This window comes from Sinohyriopsis cumingii, chromosome 6 (assembly GCF_028554795.1).
Source record: "Sinohyriopsis cumingii isolate HCF-2022 chromosome 6, ASM2855479v2, whole genome shotgun sequence".
Classification (NCBI taxonomy): domain Eukaryota; kingdom Metazoa; phylum Mollusca; class Bivalvia; order Unionida; family Unionidae; genus Sinohyriopsis; species Sinohyriopsis cumingii.
The window spans coordinates 63090148-63108694 of NC_142966.1; the positions used below are offsets into that span (position 1 = coordinate 63090148).

General features: G+C 36.4%; 1 protein-coding gene across 2 annotated transcripts in view; it reads left to right on the top strand.

Annotated features, from left to right (window-relative positions):
- The window catches only part of LOC149797075 (transient receptor potential-gamma protein-like), a 179518-nt gene that overhangs the window by 35556 nt on the left and 125415 nt on the right, over positions 1 to 18547 (top strand). Inside the window, exons 1-2 of one of the 2 annotated variants that reach the window (XM_089961751.1) lie at positions 7880 to 8014; positions 9103 to 9531. In XM_089961751.1, the coding sequence (XP_089817877.1) occupies positions 9121 to 9531 (411 nt within the window). In that variant the 5' untranslated portion in view covers positions 7880 to 8014; positions 9103 to 9120. Of the gene's footprint in view, positions 1 to 7879; positions 8015 to 9102; positions 9532 to 18547 lie in introns of those variants that run through there. The other variant, XM_089961750.1, reaches the window with a different exon arrangement.

Sequence of the window (18547 nt, forward strand, 5' to 3'; positions counted from 1 at the left end):
CATTGTTTACTCCAGCTCACTGATTACTGAATCAAGGTCAGGAACTAGGTCAGCATTATATACAATGTTTCTATAAAGTTGTTTACGTTAAAAATAAAAAATAAAAACCTCTGAATTTTATTCTAGAAAACTTTACAGTAGCATATAATGGAATAAAAATAATTTTAAAACTAACAAACAAACAATTAAATTAAAACAAATAAACATAACACTTCATAATGAAAAAGAAATAATTATATAATAAAGCTTCATTTTTCCATAGATTATTTATATATGAGGTTTAAAAAATATAAGAAAAACTCTCATGATTTATACCAAGTATACATAAAATAATACATTTCTATTCAGGGGAAAGTGTGTCTGCTATTAAATTATCTTTTCCTTTGATGTGCCTGATGTCAATATTTTATTTCTGTAGCAACAAACTCCACCTTATTAGTCTTTGATTTTTGTTTTTCATCTTGCCGTTGAAATTAACAGGGTTGTGATCACTAAACGAGCTGAACTAATGTAAACTTCAAAATGTTGTAATGCCAATATTCAATATCAAAACCAAACAGTCTTTCTCGATTGTTGAGTAATGTCTTTGGTACTTATTTAATTTTTTAGAAAAAATAGCACACTGGATGATCGACAGCATTTCGTCTTCTTGAATCAATACGACTCCAACCCCAACATCACTTGCATCAACAGACAGCTTAAATGATTGGCTGAAATTTGGAGCTGTAAGAACTAACGCGTTTTTAAGTATGGCTGTTAACTTATCAAAAGCCTCCTGACATTTTTCAGTCCAAAGAAACTTGTTTTTCTTGCTCAATAAATTTGTCAGGGGTTCAGCAATTATGGAAAACTTGGACAAAATTTTCCATAGTATCCAGCCATACTTAAGAATCGCATCAGTTGCTTTTTACTAACAGGCACAGGGAATTCAGAGATAGCCTCGATCTTAGCATCTATAGGTTTAACTTTTCCATGTCCCACTATATGTCTTACAAAATGTTACACTATCACGGCAGAACTCACTTTTGGATAAATTAATTTTCAAACTTGCATCAGTGAGTCTGTCAAAGAATTTCCATATTGTTGCTAAATGTTCTTTCCGGGTGTCGTTGTAGATGATGGCATCATCGATGTAAGCATTACAATTGTCAGGACCAGAGGTGATCATATTCATTAGACGTTGAAATGTACTTGGCGACACTTTCATCCCAAACGGCATTACTTTATAGTCATAAAGTCCATCTGGAGTCACGAATGCCGAAATTTCCTTTGCTCATTCCTTCAGTGGAATTTGCCAAAATCCTTTGAGAGGGTCAAATTTGGTGACATACTTTGCATTTCCGATTTTATCAATGCAGTCATCGATTCTTGGTAACGGAAATGAATCTGTTTTAGTCACACTGTTCACCTTCCTATAATAAGTGCACATACGGAATGTTTTATCTGGTTTCGGAACAAGTATAGATGGTGAACTCCGGTCAATTTTACTCGGCTCTATGAAATCATTCTCCAGCAAATACTGATTATTTTTCCCAAGTATTCCTGTTTGAGAGAGTACATCCTGTACGGGTGCTGTTTCACAGGTTTGGAATTTACAATTTCAACATCATGGAAACTTATGCTTGTTCTTGTAGGAACATCCGAAATAACTACTCATATTCAAATGATAACTGTTTAGGTTCATTCCTTTCTTGCTTTTGCAAATGTGAAAGTTTCTGGTACAGATCATTAATTTCTGAATTCTAAAGATTTGTCGCTCCAAACTCAGTAAAGTCCGATGGTATTCCTTCACTTGAATCTTCACTAAGTGGGACTGGAACAACTAAATTAATTGCATGTTTAGCACGTCTATATCTCTCAATATACTCCTTTAATATGTTTGTGTGGCAAAGTTGTTTTTGTTTTCGCTTCCCATGAGTATTTATGATGTAATTTAAATCCTTTACTTTCTTTTCAACTGTGTGGGGACCATAATACTTGGCCTGAAGAGGATTTTGTGGCACGGGCAAGAGAGCCAAAACTCTATTACCAGGCTGAAAACTCCTTTCCTTTAAGTTTTTATCAGACCTTAATTTAATTTTTGACTGAGTAGAGAGCAGATATGATCTCGCAACTACACAAGCATTTGACAACTTATACTTAAAATTGGACACATAATCAAGAAGATTAATTTCAGTATCTTCATTAGAAAGAAGTTTCCATTTCAACAGCTTCAATGGTCCACGCACATTGTGTCCAAACACTAGTTCAAAGGGACTAAATCCTACAGATTCTTGAACTGATTCCCCAACAGCAAACAAAAGTAAATGAATGTCTTTATCCCAGTCTTTACCCGTACCAAACAATATGATCGAATCATATTTTTCAAAGTCGGATGAAATCTTTCTAAAGCCCATTGGCTCTCAGGGTGATAGGCAGAAGATTTGAATTGTTGGATGCCTAATTCGTACATAACTTGCTGGAAAATTCCAGACATGAAATTTGACCCCTGATCAGGCTGGACACATTTGGGATGACCAAATGACTATTTCAAAAAAAAAAACTTTATCAAAGCTTTTACTATCGTTTTAGATTTAATATTAATCAAAGGCCTCTGGAAACCTTGTTGATGCACACACTTGGTCTTAGGTAAGAGACCAACACGATCTACCATAATTCTGCTAAATGGTTCGTCAAATGCAGGAAAAGGTTGCAGATGAGCCTTAAATATCTTCTGATTGGGTTTTCCTACCATTTGACAATTATGACAAGATCTATAGTATTTACAATCATCAGTTTTGATTTTTGGCCAGAAGAAGTGAGTCAAGATCTCGTGAGAAGTATTATTAATCCCTGAATGACCAGCCAAAGGAGTTTCATGGGCCAGACTAAGTATTTCTTGTCTGTACGGTTTTGGCACTACAATTTGATAGTACACTGACCACTCGTCACCTATAGATACATCGGGAGGTCTCCATTTTCTCATAAGAATTCCATTTATAATGAAATAACAAACAGGAGATCTCAGTATATTTTTCTTGTTCAACGACAAGTGATGGTCGTTTGTTACCCTGATTAGAATAAAGAAAATGTGTCATCAAAAGAGGATCACTGTGATTAAGATCTTTTGATTGATCCAAACAAGGAGCAAGCGTGACCTCATCAAAAGCCTGACCAATACATATGTCACCTAAAGGAATACTTTCCTGATCAACATTATTCTCAAGAGCTTTCATTGTCATAGCTCTGGTAACTGCACAAGCTAGGCATAAATCAGGGAATTCTTTTTCAATTGGATCGACTCTCTGATCCAAGCACGGCTTGTTAGTTACAAGTGGATTAACCACAACCTTAACTCCAGCTAGGTCGTTGCCTAGTAATAAATGAATGCCCTCACCGGGTAAAGCAAACACTGTGCCAACTGTCACGGGTCCTGAGACTAAGACTGATGACAAATGTACACATTGGAGAGAAACATTAACAAAGCCGCACTCTACTCCCTGAATAAGAACAATTTCATTAGAAGAAGACTTCTCAGAAAAAGGCAAAGTACCTGATAATAAAAGACTCTGAGAAGCTTCTGTGTCCCTTAACATTTGAATAGGGATAGAGTTGGCCGAATCACTCAAGAGTGATATAGAACCCTTCGACATGAATGATTCATAATTCTCTGTAATAAAATCAGACTGGGGTTTATTAGACCCAACAAATCTATTTCTTTCAATACATGACTGTGACGTTGACCTCTTAGAAATAAAAGCATTTGGAATAGCCTGTCTTGATTCTGCTGCTTATTTTTGAATTTGTAGCAATCGGAAATAATGTGTCTTTTCTTCTTGCAATAGGTACACGTAGAAAGAGACAAGGATTTTTGATTAACCTTATCAGAAGCTTGATTTTTGAAAGTTGTGCCAGATTGAGATTTATAAGGGCTTTTGTTAGGCTGAAATACTTCTCTGCCAGAAGACGGTTGAATGGAAGACTTGCCTACAAAAGTAACTTAATGAACTAAAAGAAAATACTCGTCAGCGTTACGAGCAATGATTTCCAAGGTTTCGACCCTATGCTCATCAAGATAAATTTTAATGTCACTATGGACACAGTTCTTGAACTCTTCACGTAATACAAGTCGTCTGAGACTTTCATAATCTTGATCAACTTTCTTGGCTAAGCACCTTCTTTCAAATAACTGCTCTTTTTCTCTTGCAAATTCGACATGAGTTTGTTCAGATTCATTCTTATATTTTTGGAAGTTTTACCGATAACCCTCAGGGACTAACTCATAATCCTTTAAGATGCATTCCGTAAACAGATCATGGTCACCACTTTGCTGTAGTGACAGTGGGTGGTAAATATCACTAGCATTACCAGTAATTACACATTGTAATAATAAAGTCCAATGTTCCATTGACCATTTAAAATTTTCGGCACTTTTTTCACGACGAGCAAAATATGTTTCTACTTCTTTTTCTCTAAAAGGGGCACTAACCTAATATTCTTAGTAACATCAAAAATTGAATTTGTATCCAAAGTGGGAATGTGCTTTTCACTTGCCAGTTATATGTCTTTTATTCTAAATTGATATTCCCTCTCTTCCTTCTATCTTTGCGTTTGCATTTGCATCTGTCTGTCTCTCTCCCTTTCTTCCTTATCTAATTGCATTTGTTTTTCATCTTTATCTTTCTGTAATTGTATATGTATCTGTTCTCCTCACCTTGTAACTGCGTATGTTCTTTTTGTAACTGCATTTGTCTTTCCTCCTTATCTAATTGCATTTGTTCTTTTTGTAATAACATTTGTTATTTCTCTTTTTCCAATTGCAACTGCATTTGCATTTGTTTTTCTTCTTTATCTTTCTGAAGTTCCATCTTCCTCAACTCCAATTCCATCTTGTATTTTAATTTTAATTCCTGTACTTTTATGTCAAAGTCTGATACAGACTTACTGATCGAAACCAAAGCACTTTTATCCAAAACATTCTTTTCTGCCAAATACTGGACCAAAATATTTTTTGTTTTATGCTTCGTTCAGGAACCTTTTGCCTCAGAAGGATCATATTTTCTGGCAAGTTGAATCAATTCATCTTCTACCGAAAGGTAAAATTGTTCCTGGGTAGGATTTGCAAGAAAGTTTCCAACTTGTGATGACATTGTAAAAAAGCCTGTTGATTTCACTGTAAGATGCAAAACAGATTCCCGTACGAAGTTCACATGATCATGTTTCTAGAACAAGATTTAAGCTTTTTACATGCCTAACATACTCCCAGTATGGACTCGATTTCACTTTATGAATCTTAGTCTAAGAAAGAATATAAACAATTGTTTACTTCAACTCACTGATTTCTGAATCAAGGTCAGGAACTAGGTCAGCATTAGATACAATGTTTCTATAAAGTTGTTTGCGTCAAAAATAATTTTAAAAAACTCAACTCTATTCTAGACAACTTTACAACAGCATGTAATGGAATAAAAAGAATTAAGACTAAGAAACAAACAATTGAATTAAATCAAATATAAATTAAATCAAATATACATCACAGCGTTGATTAATCTTATGGAAAAGGGCATACTTCTTGACATGTTCGCATTTACATTAATGCGTAAGCTATCTGAAATACACAATTCAGACGCTGTGTATTCTCTGTTGCGTTAGTGATCTCAACTCTTGTTATTTGAACACTGATATGTATTTAAGCATTTAAAGTTTAAATTAACTTTTCGGCGTTATCATAGCTTTGTATGTTCTATCTTACGGTGAAGAATTTTTCAGCGACTCTAAAGCTACAGCAGCAATTACAGTACGCGATCTTGACCTCGTCTCTCATTTGTCATTCGAGAATTTGAGAAAAATAATATTTCATTATGCATTAGTGTTGGGAATGAAATTTCCACCGTGAAGATCAGAGATCTGCGTCTGCGCCAAGGCTTTGCCTTGTGTCTGACGCAAACTTCAGACCTTCAGATGCAATTTTTCTATCCTACACTGATGCATTTCTTAAGATTCTCTTTTTAACACCCACACGTCACCACTGTAACGCTCTGTATCACGTAACATTCCAACGTCTTGAGTGCGCATCCCATAGTTGAGCGAGACGTTGCGTGGTGCAGCACTAGGTCACACTAGCGAAATCGGTGTAAACAAGCCGAACGTTACTTAGCAGACGTTAATATAAACATCACGACTCGAATTTAAGGAACAAGATCAGTTTCCAACATTTATTATAATTGCACAATTCCCTAATGCTCAGAGACTATTTAAAATCTCAACATCGAAAACATGTGTGTGTGTGTGTGTGTGTGTGTGTGTGTATATATATATATATATATATATATATATATATAAAGAGAGAGAGAGAAAGACCTATATTCATGTCGTTTTTTCTTAATTAATTCTTTCCATTGAGCTAATCGGAATGCACGATATGGTGTGGAAATTTCAAGTTATCACCGTGACAGCAATATACGTTTCCAACAACATCTGGATTTGTTTCCAAAATACATTTTTTTTTGTCTGTATAGCAAAGCAAAATACTTCTGCAATTTATCTTTCGAAAAGATGTTTCATTATGGGAGACATATGAGTATAATAAGTGTGCAGGTACTGCCTTTACAGTATATGGTAAACATTAGTCTTAAGAAGCACCACTTAAAATCGAAACTTGAATAAATGACTTATTTTATTCATCGTGTGAACTCTTAACTAAAGTTAAAGCCTCACTTTTAATTGTACATTTGGAAAATTCTTATATCATTTTTGCAAAAGTGCAGAATATACCAAAAAAGGTTTGTGTTGTCGATATTAATTTGTTTGGATCAAAAACCAGTCTATCTTTGCGATAAACACCCATGAAGTTCGGCCATGTCATTTTCGACTATATATTGGTGAATGCATGAGCAATTTTTTTCCACTGAACATTCAGCTTACCTCTTTATGTCAAGTAGAAAAAAATCATTTAAAACAAAGACACAAATTTCAGTGTTACCTTTAAACAATAAATATTTATCATTTAAAGCCAAAAATTTTAATGCACGAGTCTGAACGCAAGGAAATTAAACCGGTATCGAATCTAAACAAAAAAAGTAAATTGGTATCGAGTCTAAACAACGAAAATAAATCGGTATCGGGTCTAAACAACGAAATTAAATCGGTATCGGGTCTAAACAACGAAATGAAATCGTTATCGGGTCTAAACAACGAAATGAAATCAGTATTGGGTCTAAACAACGATATTAAATCGGTATCGGGTCTAAACAACGAAACTAACTCTATATGGAGTGTGTGTATATATATATATATATATATATATATATATATATATATATATATGTATACTTGAGCTGTTCGTTTCATTGAAGTAAACACGAGGGCCTTGTCAACTCGAGGAAAAGTGGTTTGCTATGCGCTGTGCATCTTTGAGGCGCACGAGACACCAGTAATGCTTACACAATATGCGTGCAAGATACATGCACGTATGTTGCAAATGCATTTGATCTTTATAACGTGTAACTGAACATGCCATGTTGGTCAATCGTCTTTGAAGTCTTGGTTTTCTTTCGTGTGTTAATAGTGTGTTGGAAAATTGCACGGACGATTACCATACTACACCCATGTGTGCACTTTAATTACCTAAAGTAGTTGACATTAATTTCTGAAATTTTACAACTATTGCCCTATACAAGATCTTTCGCTAGGAGTTTAGATGTTTCACTACAGAACAAACACTGTATTCGTTGTAAGAATTTGCAGTCTCAAGGAAAAGAACAGTTTTTAATTGCTATAATCCAGTGTATAAATTTGAAGTTACATGTGCAGATAACAGGTTTTTACTTGTTTACATGCTTCTTAAGCCCACACGCCTCTCGGAAGACACATAGCGGATGAATGTACGTACTAGGATTTCCTGAAAAATTGACATGGCTCCTTTAACAAAGGGTATACAGCCAGCAAACTTTAAGCAGACTGAGATCTTTTTCAAATACCCAAATACATCTGCAAACTTCATGAAGACAAAAGGGCACGCAGTCAGACCTGCACGGTGAGTTATTATCACCTCCATCGTAAATGGTGGTCTTTTCTCGCCAGGGCAAATTCAGCCATATTATACTCCCATCTCACTTTGATTACTATACATTGATTAAGAGCCGGTTTAAATTTGGACTAGATGCAGGATTGGCAAATTCATTATTTACTGTCTTCCTGCCAATAATTAGGAAATACAATTTATTGTACATATCTTCAAACGAGGCACAGGTATCTCTCTCTCTCTCTCTCTCTCTCTCTCTCTCGCTCTCTCTCTCTCTCTCTCTCTTGTGTTACCATTTTTAAGATCTGAATAGACTTGGAGTGCTTTAATTTACTGACCGTATACATAACATGGAAATTTTAAACCAATTTTAATCCAATTTGTATCTCGTATGCCGATTATCCACCTCACAAAACTACACGAGAGAAGTTCACATAGGAGAAAGCAGTAATAACTTTAGCATTTCACATGACGTTGTGACGTCATATGACGTCGGCGCGTGCCTCTAGTAAATCCGTGTAGTAAGCCAAACGAAATTCGAACATTTATCGTGTGAAATACTAACAGGGAAGCGATAGAAAATACTACTAGATCAATGAAAGCAGTGTCTTCTCTTGACGACAAAGCTATATTTTCTTTGCGCTTTGACTTGTGAAATAAACTGCCTTTGGTTCAAAAGAGCATTACGGTGCGACCGGCACATAAAAATTACTCAAGGTACGACAACCCTTTATCTTTTCAAGAGATAATCTGTGTAAAAGTTCATCAATATCTTCCTTTAAAGGTACGTGTCTTTTTCATTGAGGGGTCCGTAAATGGAGGTTTATTTGTGTATATACGAACCAAGAATGATTACCGATCACAGCAAAACGAATCACTATGATTTATTTACCACTTGGTTTATATTAAGTAGTAGTGGTGGCTTAGTGGTCAGCGTGCCGGACGTGCAACAAGTATGCGGGTTTGAATCCTGCCCTGACCATGTGGTGTCGGGAGTTCATGTGTGCCTCTGAGAAAAGCAATTTGCTCTAGTTTCCTCAGCACTATGTGCAGATGTGCCGATTAAATATCAACCAATCAATCAATCAATATATTTACAGGGCCGGTGACGCCCAAAGATGGACAAGGTTTACTACCAGTACCGGGACGCTCTGAAAACCGCCAACCAACTGATGGACGACTTGGGCGGCGAGATGGAGGGAGATAGTCTGGGGATGGGAGTAATACGAAAGGAAGTCGACTTAACCAACGAGGAAAAACAATACCTGCTGGCCGTGGAGCGCGGTGATATCCCGTCTGCACGACAGTTTTTGAAAAATGGTCATGCTAGACTGAACATTAACTGCGTGGATCCCCTGGGTCGGACAGCCCTTCTGATTGCCATAGAGAACGAGAATATTGAGATGATAGAGTTGTTACTGAGTCACAACATAGAGATTGGTGATGCCCTGCTGCACGCCATAGAGGAGGAGAACGTGGAGGCAGTGGAACTCATTCTGAACCATGAATTGGCTAACAAGGGAGAGCAGGTGAGCACTCTTTTATTTTTATTTTTGAACACTTTATTCCTGAATCGTAATAATCATGTTTGTTTCTTAATTTGTTTCTTTGCTTTGTACAGCGTCTCGGATATCGCATCGACAGCACAAAACACTCAAGTCTTGTTGATGTGACAACTAATGGCTTTGTAAAGAAAACATCAGATGTCGGTTGATTGGAACTACATGGAATAACCTGTCCCTATCACAGAACTGATCAAACCTAACGGTCGGATAACAGTAGTTGGATTAATGATACTTGACGGTTTCCACCGCTGAATTAATGAGACTTTACGGTTTCCACCGCCATCTCTAGTTTCACTATAAAATTTGATCGAAAGCGGGTACACTGCTAGTACCTGGTGTAAATGAATGTAAAAGAAAACCAACAACTGTCGATTAAGACTAAATTGATACCTCCAGACTCGTTGAGCAGACATGGGATTTATATGGGTTCCTTGTCAAATACGTCTAGAACTTATAATCATTTCACCAATCCACCCATTGGAAACGCGTTGAATGTTCCGCCTTCTCTTTTGCATTAAAACCGGTAACTTTCGCTGTGGTACATATCAGTGTGATTGAAACAAAACTTGTAAGTTTATTGTGAAAATTTGATTGGACGAAAAATGTATTATAAGTTGCCACGAGCAGAATTTGTATATGATAGTTTCATTTTATAGTCTAATGGGCACTGATGAAACAACCTTAATGATACAAATCGGATTCAAACACGACAGCATATAACATGATATAAATTGCTCGTATAAAAATCAAACAATCAATTTATTTTGATAGATATGTTATTATTTTCATTCAATAAGACAACACTTGCATATATATATATATATATATATATATATATATATATATATATATATATATATATATATATATATATATATATATATATATATATATATATATATACATACATACATACATACATACATACATACACACACACACAGAGGTATGGCCAATGAGAGCTTTCCTTGCCTTGGAAAGCAAAATATTCTCTAAAACAAATTTGTATTCATCTTCGATAGTAAAAAATAAATCTATTTCGTTAACCAATCATTCAGCTTAAATTCTAATGACCCTCCCAGTTGCGCGGAATTTTGACAAAAATTCTGAACATTAATATATTAAAAATAAGGCAGAAATTGAAAAATGTAAATGTATTGTTAAAATAATTATCTGTTCGAATCCTCAAATCTAATATGCCAGTTTTTAACAAACTGGTCATTAGTTCTTTGTTTCAAAAGTTATACATAAACATCAGGCTGACGAACTCAAACGCCAAGTGAAGCTTATATCGCCTATACTAATGTTCCCAGCTTACTTTATTTTGGAACAAATTTGAATCATTTATGTTCTATAATTAATTATTTCCAATTGTCCTATTCAGTTGGGCGATGTTTTTACTTTGTTTACCCTGTTAGATTGGACAAGCATTTATCCGGTCACCCTATTATGTAACGATTATGATGCGGCCCTGTGAAATTAGTTATATGATGGTGGCTTGCCACCCTCGGCCAGGGGATCAGTTCAGAAATACATATCGTTTGTGTTTAGATAAGACCCGCTTGATTGGAATCACCATCATTATTCCAGGAAAATACACACTGCAATGAATTTCAAGTCAAAATACATCGAAAACAACCGTAAAATATACAGCGGTTATATAGATATTCTACAATCTAAATAGAAATAAGAAAAGTATAAACAATTACCTAACATTCATGACTAGGCACGTCAGAATAAATCTGAAGTTATTTTCAAATGCCAATAACCGTAAAACTACTAGCATATGGCACTTGGACTCAGTTCCTGTTGGCGGACCGACGTTACGTACTCTTATTTAATGTTTAAAGACTGCATTTACTGGATATCCAAAAAATAAAGTATTGTTCTTTTAACACACACAGTCTAGTTTCAAGAATCTTAGAATGTTTCTACCGAGGACTGCAAAATTAAGGCTGTAGGTGCACACTGTTAAAACTTAGATTAAAGATGTAATATTACATGCTCATTTGTTTCTCCGTTAAATTTACATTGTCAGAATCGTTCAGTATTTTCCATATTGCACAGCTTCATCTTGCACGACACGTGTGTCTAAAAATAGTATGGTATACTAGGAACTACTTTGATTCTAAACAAACAATGTACGTTCGTGTAGCAGACATTTTAGGTTTCGATTTATTACATTTGTTTGTGAATAAAAATGATCAAGTTGTTTCGTCCATTTGAATGTAGAGACGATAAGGCTAACGATGTGGACGAGTTTACTGATTCACAAATGAAATTTTCAAACAAGCAAACTAATGAATGGGATATTCGCAATGTCAACAAGAAACGTAATAAAAGCAGTAATTAAAAATACCATTCAGGTTATTTAAACGGTTATTAAGGAGGACTAATTTTCGCAAATAGAATGAATGGTTCAGGCTTTGACCAGTACTCCCTAGGGTCTATACAAGTAGCACAGAAAAGCATATTGAGGTCAAGGACTATCGCATATCTATCCGAGACGTACCATTTTTACTAGTCAGTCAAAACGCTAAATTAGCGAAACAATGCAACTGAAGGTTTCGGTTGGAAACTAAGAGTCTCGGAGCCACTAGGCCAAGACGATGAAAAGTGTTATTTCCACTGGCTATTAAAATAGACTGTCACACAACAACTGTTTTGCAATTTTCCCTCTTAAACTATTTTGATACAATGTTAGGCTAGCGATAGAAGACATACACTGTATGAGACAGGTCATAGCTGGGGTCTCTCCAACAGCGAACATGCAAATGACAGGGCATGAACATATGTCTTGTTTAGTTGGTAATAAGAACGGTAATAAACTTACTTACATTTATGTATCTTGAATTTCCCCAAAATATAATTTGTTAGTTCTGCAAATCCGAATGACATGACCCTTGTCATGGACAACCTGATAAACACTGGAATGAAACTGTAATTTCGACTACATTTCCATCTGAAATCACACTCTCCTTATTGCACTGAATTGAACCGATAAATGCAGTCCATTTTAAAAAGAAAAGCAGAATTGAGTTGGATCAACAGAAAAACACAATCCGTCCATCCCATACCAACTGCAGTCTTTTCAATGCGTATTTGGTCAAAATATGGTTCTAAATTTCAATTTTAAGACCAAAAACGAGAATTTTTTAAACTAATGTCGGGCGCGCGACCACGTTCAAAGGTCGCATGGCGGTGCTATGTGCGCATTAATATTGATGAACCTGAGGTTATGTATTTATTTTAAAATACAGAATAAATTCAGTTAGCTTGTTTATCGTAGTGTGCTCTTTTATTACTAAGCCCTTGGTAGGAAAACGAATTGAGTATATAATAAAACAGCTACTGTAGTTTTATGGAAAAATAAGAATTCGTTTTTTGGACTAAAATTGCACTCCTAAGGTCGTGCACTATTACTCTGAAAAAAACTCATATTTTCATATTTTCCCATACAAATGCAGTAACCAATAACTACTGTCCTTAATTCGAATGTAGAGGCCCAGGAAACAAATACGGTCCTCACGTTGACGTGTGCAAGTCTGTCCGGTTAGGCTACTTGTAGATCATTGGTTTGTTTGGGCAGACATATGCACAAAGCATTCGGAACATCTGTGCAAAAGGACGAGAATGCTCCGATTGATGCACAAAGATTAAAGATAATAAGAGCATATAGCTTTTAATACGCTGTTCAACGAGCTGTGGAAATGTCAAGTGTTATAGAAACGTGCATGTACTTTCCCTCAACCATGCATTAATACAGCTAGTATTTCAATAACCCTTTGTATGAATTCTTGGACCCTCATTATTCTTTTCTCTTGTATTTTCGCCACTTCACTGTACTTTACACTTCATTTTAATAAAGATCAGTGAATGGTGGTTTGATTGATTGAACTTCCTCTGACCATCTTTATGACGGAAATGTAAACAACGATGTAGCAGGAAGAGGGATGCAATTTCGATATCTAATGAAGGATGATGATCGATGACGCTTTTTGCGGCAGTCATATACTGATCGGAATAGACGATAAAGATAACTGAAATCAAAACAGTGGAGCAAATTATTAGGAAAAATAAAAGCAAATAAATAATGAATTAATTATACTCGTCCGTTTGACAGCTCGGGTCAAGTCCTCTGTTTCTCTTTTAAGATCTTCTGAGAATAGATGAGGTCATTGACGCTTGATAAAGCATAATAAATATAGATAAATGACTTCAAACCGCTAATTGTCACGCAGAAATGGGGGGGGGGGACAGTAAGTCGTTGTATCGAAAGAGATGTGTTCTAAATGCTGAAGTTCGGTTAGGTCATTGTAAATAGTTTGTGAATTTGCTTGAAATGGAGGGGGTCAATCTTAAAAATGGCATTCATCTCCAAATCAACCAGTCAGCCCTGTATCTTCAACTCATGCCTTTATGAGGTACTAATTGACTTTTTTTTTTAAATACTGAATTTTATGAATGAATCCACATAGGATGAGTATCAAGAAGGTTTACAAAGCAAAGATCTGTTAAAATTAGGACTTGATGAGCAGTTACTAATATAATTGAGAACTAGTAAAGGTAATGCGCTTTGTTGACTTATTTCGAGTATTAATGCTAACCGCACGAATGTTGAACTATGTATACTCAGGTGAAATGCAGGTAATGAGCACCATCTTATCTAGACTCTTTCCCCGAGTTAACTGCTGCTTAAACTTACCTGAATTCAAAAATAGCCGGTAATATATCGAAACGATAACTTCAACTAACTGCCATAATTTGATTTAGAATACCACTTTGAGTATTATATCAATATATGGAAAGTACTAGAGTATTGAAATCTGAATATGCAGGTATCCTATGGTCTGTGCAGTGCAATTTTTGTTTTCAGAATCTCTGCAGTTACTTTTCGGAAATAATTTTGTTCGTGTATCTAACGCCAGTAGATGTTGATTAATGTGCTTTACCTTGGATGCGTACTTTCCATGCTCTGTGGTAAATAATGTTCTCAACATGGGATGCGTACTTTCCATGCTCGGTGGTAAATAATGTTCTCAACATGGGATGCGTACTTTCCATTCTCTGTGGTAAATGATGTTCTCAACATGGGATGCGTACTTTCCATGCTCTGGGGTAAATAATGTTCTTAGCAGGGGATGCGTACTTTCCATGCTCTGTGGTAAATAATGTTCTCAACATGGGATGCGTACTTTCCATGCTCGGTGGTAAATAATGTTCTCAACATGGGATGCGTACTTTCCATGCTCTGTGGTAAAAGGTATTCTCAACATGAGATGCGTACTTTCCATGCTCTGGGGTAAATAATGTTCTCAGCAGGGGATGCGTACTTTCCATGCTCTGTGGTAAATAATGTTCTCAACATCGGATACGTACTTTCCATGCTTTGGGGTATATTACCGATTCATAAAGCTTCTCAGCCAGCTGTTTTAGCGGAAGTTGTTGTTGTTGTTGTTGTAGGGTTTAACGCCATTTTCAGCACAAGATAGGCTATACATGGCGGCCAGTATAATTGGTGGAGGAAGAACCCTGGAAAACCCAGGGAAGAACCACCGACCCACGAGAAGCTACTGGCAGGCTTTCTCACTTTAGCGGAAGTAAACTATTCCAATTATCCCCACTTTCTGGATGCTCTTAACTTTAGCAAATATAACCGCTCAAGAGCTGCGTCATAGGTCCTATGAGGCACCGTCGGATGCAAAGGTTGGTCCAACCAGAAGATAGCAGATGAAATTTCTATCTCATATGTCGAGAATTCCAGATTCAAACGTTGATGTTGAAAGTTCCATTTCATATGATGAGTTTTTCAATTGTATCTGTTGAATTAGTTAACAGTGGTTAAGGATTTCGTTTTATAAATCGAATTTATACATTTTATCTGTTGAATTACACGGCGGTGGTTGAAAAAAAATCAGTGTTGCATATCGGAAATTCCAGTTTTACACGTTGAATCAAATCGTTTGCGTTGAAAGTTCCATTCCATATGTCGAGTTATGACATTTTATCTGTTAAATTATACAGCCATAATTAAAAACTCCATTTACTATGCCGAGTACTTAGATTTTTAACTTTTGAATTACTAGCAGTAATTATCCTCCAAAGAGGGCAATTTCAACGTGTATCTCACTACCAAAAAGGCATCGCAGTTTTTCCTGAATTGCATGTGAGGATAGCGTTTGGGAACTACTGGATTTTAAGCGTTTCCATGTCCTAATTATATCAGTCAAACTGTAAAGAATTCTTGCTATTGGAAACGTTCTGGTTGCTTCGCGCTCATTTTTTACTCTCTTTCTTTCTTTTTTTGGTGGAAATGTCGCTGGTTCCACCACTTTCATCCGCCTCTAATTGCTGCTGTTTTTATTTATTTATTTATTTATTTATTTATTTATTTATTTATTTATTTATTTATTTATCATTATTGTTATTATTGTTGTTGTTTTGAATAATCCACAAAGGGAGTGGTTGAGTTGCAAAGTCGAAATCTCCAACCCTTCATACGTAGTTCATCAACTGCAAAGGAAATTTTAGTTTCTGTTTGTGAGAAATGAAAGAGACATTTTGCATCTGAAAAATTGACAAATTGTTGGGGAAAATGCCTTGCACGATGTAATAGTATGACGCAGTAAATATTGGCAACTAAAAGCCTGCCGCGGCGCTATTCTAAATGGATGGGTGGGGTGAGGTACTCCATTTTTGTTGCGCACAATTCTAGTGCACTGATTTATTTGTCCCAACTTTGCTACAGCCTTGCACTCACCAAGACATGTCTCAACTCCAACGAGGATGCTTATTACAGCCTTGCACTCACCAAGACATGTCTCAACACCAACGAGGATGCTTATTACAGCATTACACTCACCAAGACATGTCTCAACACCAACGAGGATGCTTATTACAGCCTTGCACTCACCAAGACATGTCTCAACACCAACGAGGATGCTTATTACAACCTTACACTCACCAAGACATGTCTCAACACCAACGAGGATGCTTATTACAGCCTTGCACTCACCAAGACATGTCTCAACACCAACGAGGATGCTTATTACAACCTTGCACTCACCAAGACATGTCTCAACACTAGCGAGGATGCTTATGATGCATATGATCCTCGACACACTGAACTAAATACAAGACGGCCATGGCCTGAATATCGAGACCACAACCAACACAGTGATGTAAAACACGTGACCTTGATCCCAATCCCGAAAGGTGGGGCGAGTGTTTTGCAGTATTAATTGTATAACGACCATAACTCATCTAATATATGAACAAAATACATGTTTAGGAAATAAAAGGCTTACTGTAAATGTAAAACGACCGTGACCTTGTCTCCAGGGACATAGGAGTGGGCAAGCTTCTCAAGGAATGAATTTTCTTACTCTGATAACACAACGAATGTCAAGTCTGATGAGAATATATTACGGACCTTAGGAAATATTTGTACATGAAATACTAGGCCGATAAATCAGCCCTTCACCCGTGATGATATTGATTTTCGGGTGAAGGGCTGATATCACCTATTCATTAAAAGCTGCAATTATCTGCATTCAAATTTGACTGCATGCATCAATGTATAATTTATACACGGTAATTCTCGTAGCTGTGCAGCTACCGTCGGCTGAAGGATTCTTTTGGTGACATGTAGATTATATTTCCCGAGCAAATAATATGTCTAGTGACTTGTAAATCAACCTGGAGTAGCACAACCATCTGTCCTGTGGCCATTTTGAATTTTGCGCTAGATATGGCTGTTACCAATTACCGGTATGTGTCTAAAGTGTACGCGGGTTTGTTCCGAAATGATTTGCATGCAGCAAAATCGCATATTTTAATGAACAGGTGACATCTTTTCACAGCATTGTCCACCAGTATCAGCACAGATTTGTGGGGTTGATTTATCGGACCAATGAAATACCAGCCAAAACTTTAACACATATTTTTTGTGAACTTGAACTCAAGGTAAAATGGGCTAGTAAGCATATTATAGAATTGATTGCTATGGGGCCATAATTATATGTCAAGTACGACGAGACTCTTCAAGGTGTTTAGGTAATGTCCGCAGGTTAAAAATTGTATAAAATAAAATAAAAAGCTTTACTGCTGACAATACAGATGCCGCCTTTGGAGAAGTGTCTGCTACGACAAGCTTCCCATTTGCATGGGCTCGAAAATAAATTGAGTGACTCATTGACGGATACAAATAGGATTTACGGATACCAGTTTTAAACTGATATTTGTGGTACTCATCAATTAGTCCGAGTTTCTTCTGACCCTTGTCACCACATTTTTGATATTTGGACATTTATGTTGGGGTGTAGGGTCAGAGTCCATTCCCTATCGAAAAGTTGAAATCCGCAGATACCATTTGATGTCGGCGGCACGGGGTAGCCACTTACTAGCCGGCCCAGCAAAACTGAACGACCATTCATCGAGATAAAACTGCATGAAATCGATAGGAATATGATTTTTTTTCTCAAAAACAATGAGCATTGCATTGCATTCATGATACTTTATTACGCTGTCAGACGAAACGAAAGTACGTCGTTGCTGAAATTTGACCTGGATCTGGTCATTTGCATTCCGAGTCACATGACTATACAAATCTCGCAACCTACATAGCAATGACATCAGAGGTCATTTAGTCACGTGATACCGACAATAAACAAATTTCCAAAGTTGTTGTACATAGAATTTGGACATACTATATAGAAGTCACTTAATGTTTGTAAATAAATATAATGCTCACTTAATTCTCAACATATGTATTCTGAGAACAACGACCAGAAACCTGTCGGCATCGCCGCAGGTTGGAGAAAAACCATTTTCAAGAAGTACCGACCACGTGTAATGATGTTTTTATTGGTGTCACGTGACAACCACATTGACGTGTGCTCACTGCGTAGTGAATCTGGCTTTCTTCAAATTGCTGCAACATTTACAGATTTTCGGTAGTTGTTTTCACAATAAATATTTT